Source organism: Eupeodes corollae, chromosome 3 (genome assembly GCF_945859685.1).
Source record: "Eupeodes corollae chromosome 3, idEupCoro1.1, whole genome shotgun sequence".
Classification (NCBI taxonomy): Eukaryota; Metazoa; Arthropoda; class Insecta; order Diptera; family Syrphidae; genus Eupeodes; species Eupeodes corollae.
The window spans coordinates 138,073,905-138,076,621 of NC_079149.1; the positions used below are offsets into that span (position 1 = coordinate 138,073,905).

General features: G+C 32.8%; 1 protein-coding gene across 1 annotated transcript; it reads right to left on the reverse strand.

Moving 5' to 3' along the window:
- Nucleotides 1–396: 396 nt before the first annotated feature.
- Nucleotides 397–996, reverse strand: LOC129950842 (uncharacterized). The gene has a single exon (XM_056062761.1). It carries the CDS (start codon nucleotides 994–996, stop codon nucleotides 397–399), a length of 600 nt encoding a protein of 199 aa, XP_055918736.1.
- Between the last annotated feature and the right edge of the window lie 1,721 nt (nucleotides 997–2,717).

The window sequence follows — 2,717 nt, forward strand, 5'->3', positions numbered from 1 at the left end:
AAAGCCTTATAGAAGGTTTTATTTCAAACTAGCTGACCCGGCAGACTTCGTACTGCCTCAATCGATAAATAAAAGACCTTAACTTTTGTATAAATTAATTTCAAAAATTACAAAACATATTGAATAAAATAGCATTTTTCAATGAAGCATGAAGTTTGATTACTATTTTCGACACATAATGTTGCTTACTTAAAAAACACAGTTTTCCTGAAATACTGGCTATTTATAAGGCTTAATTTTTTATTAACAGGCACACACTATTATGATACAGTTTGTTAATCAATTTAAAGCTTTCTCATAAACTTTATTTTTGTTTTGTTTTTTGGTGCTTAAATAAACAAAGAAGACGGTTTTCCGACCGCGCGAACACGTGACGTATAATTGTCCATGTGCGAATCAGGGAAACTCCAAGTTGATTCCGCAAACTTCTAAAGACTGTCCTTGCGATTTATTTACTGTCATCGCAAAGGCCAGACGTGCTGGAAATTGTAAGCGTTTAAAATCGAATGGTAAATCAGTTGGAATCAGCGGTATTCGAAGCATCAAGACATCCTCCCCTTTGTATTTTGATTTTATGATTGTTGCCTCAATGACGTTATTCAACTGCTTTTTCACAGCCAGTCTTGTTCTATTGCATAGTCGATGATTAATGTTACGCAGCGTGATGACAACTGATCCTACTTTTAACTGCAAATTGTGAGGTGGTAATCCAGGCAAAACCAGTAAATTTAAAAACTCTGTGAGATAGTTGACTACGTTATTCTGGTTCACTGATTTGAAAGAAACCAACCGACCTGGAAGAAAATTCTGAATGGGCGCATTGAGATCCTCGACATCTTCATTTTTCGCTGCCAATATTGCTCGTTCACCCAACCAATTATGGTAAATGCACTTTTGCGCTATATCTGGGCAAACATGCTGAATAAGCTCCTCTTTTGAATCTGTGATGTGACAGAAATCTGTGGGTAATGTGATGAATCCGGTCGAGGTGTCCATTGCAATTTTATTATTTCCAATATCTAACAACTGCTTCGCAAACACATTTGCAGTTTCATCATGTTGCAAAGATACTCGCATGTTAGTTGTTCATTGGAATGTCTTAACGTACTGCCACAAATTCGATGATTTTGTTGATCGGGGAATAACTGGAAAAGTAAGTTCTCGGGCAGCGGTAATCGTCATTCACAAAGAAAGGATTCGCTCATAGAATATCGTAACCATGATCGTAACACAATATCGTCAATCGTAATTCGTTTTTCTGTGTTCTGATTTTTGTATTTATTCTTCGGAGTATACCTCTAAGCCAAAAATCTCCGTGTTCTGAATTCCGACAGAATGTTTGACATATTAGTTGGTTGCCAAATCTTATGTCAAATATTATGGTTGTGTTCAGAAACTTAATTTGTGACAAAACTTAAGATTTATCAAACTTAAAAAAATAATCTAATACAGTTACAAATGAAGTTAGCTAAAATTAAGTTTCGCGAAGCCGACCAAATTAATTAGAAATCAGTACTCGTTTATTACATTTTTTGTCGTGTTAGCGATTCACTTTTATTTATTTTCAAAACGCGACATTAGATCTTCCAAAGCGCACGCGAAGACTATTTTTATAGATATGATTGAATTTGATTGTTTAGACAGCAGTGATTATAATTTAATATGAACTCTATGAAATAGCAATACAATAAATAAATTGACTCTAGAAAACGTTTGTATGGGAAATAGAAAAGGACTGATTTAGGGGATTCCCGGAAATTATTCGACTTTTTTCGCCTTTAAAAGCTTCCCTAGACCTCCACTAACATTTCAAGACTAAGATAAGATAAATCCGTTCAGCCGTTCTCGAGTTTTAATGAGACTACCAACAGAAATACATTTTTATGTGTAAAGATAGATTAAGATTTTAAAAGCTTATAAGTAATTAGTTTTTAGACTGTAATAAAGGTCATCAAAAATCCTAAGACATTTATAATTTCACTGCCCATTATAAAAAATGAATATCAATTTTGAGTGTTTTGAATTTTTGGTATGTAATGCAACTAGTTCTTATTTAAGAGTATAAAAAAGTGTTACTCAGTATTCAAAATGCTCACCAATTTTACTTACAAAAGAAAAAAAAAACATAGGATCTACCCTTGAATTTTATTGTAATTCAAATGTTATTTCTCATCCACTCGGGCTCCATCTTTTCGACCTTCCAGACCTAAAAAAAGAAGTCCTTAGTTGAAAATTCTATAGCAGTTCTATGATGCTCACTTACTGAAAGTTAAATGTGATAAGGAGTATGTATATCCTTATCATGTATTTTTTATTTGATTTGAATAGAATCGAATAAAAGGACGATGACGACGACGAGCGAGCGATGGGATAGAGATACGCACTTATTTGACAATCTATCATGTGATTAAAATAGATCAATACATTTTTATTGACGTTTAAAAAGAACAAAAATAGAGCTGATATCCTAGAAATTGAATGCACTTTAATATAACAATAGTCGGAGATTGATGTTTGATATCAACTTTTAGAGTTTTTTCAATTAAGTACATATTTATAAAGACGGTGTGTTTTTAAGTGTCAAAAGCTTAATTTGTTCAAAAAAGAATATGAGGTAAATTGTTGTTTATCTTAGGGCCAATTTCTTGACAAAATCTTCGGTTTGTTTTATTTCATCTCCGATTAATCGAGACCTGAAAATAACAATCTAAAATTAT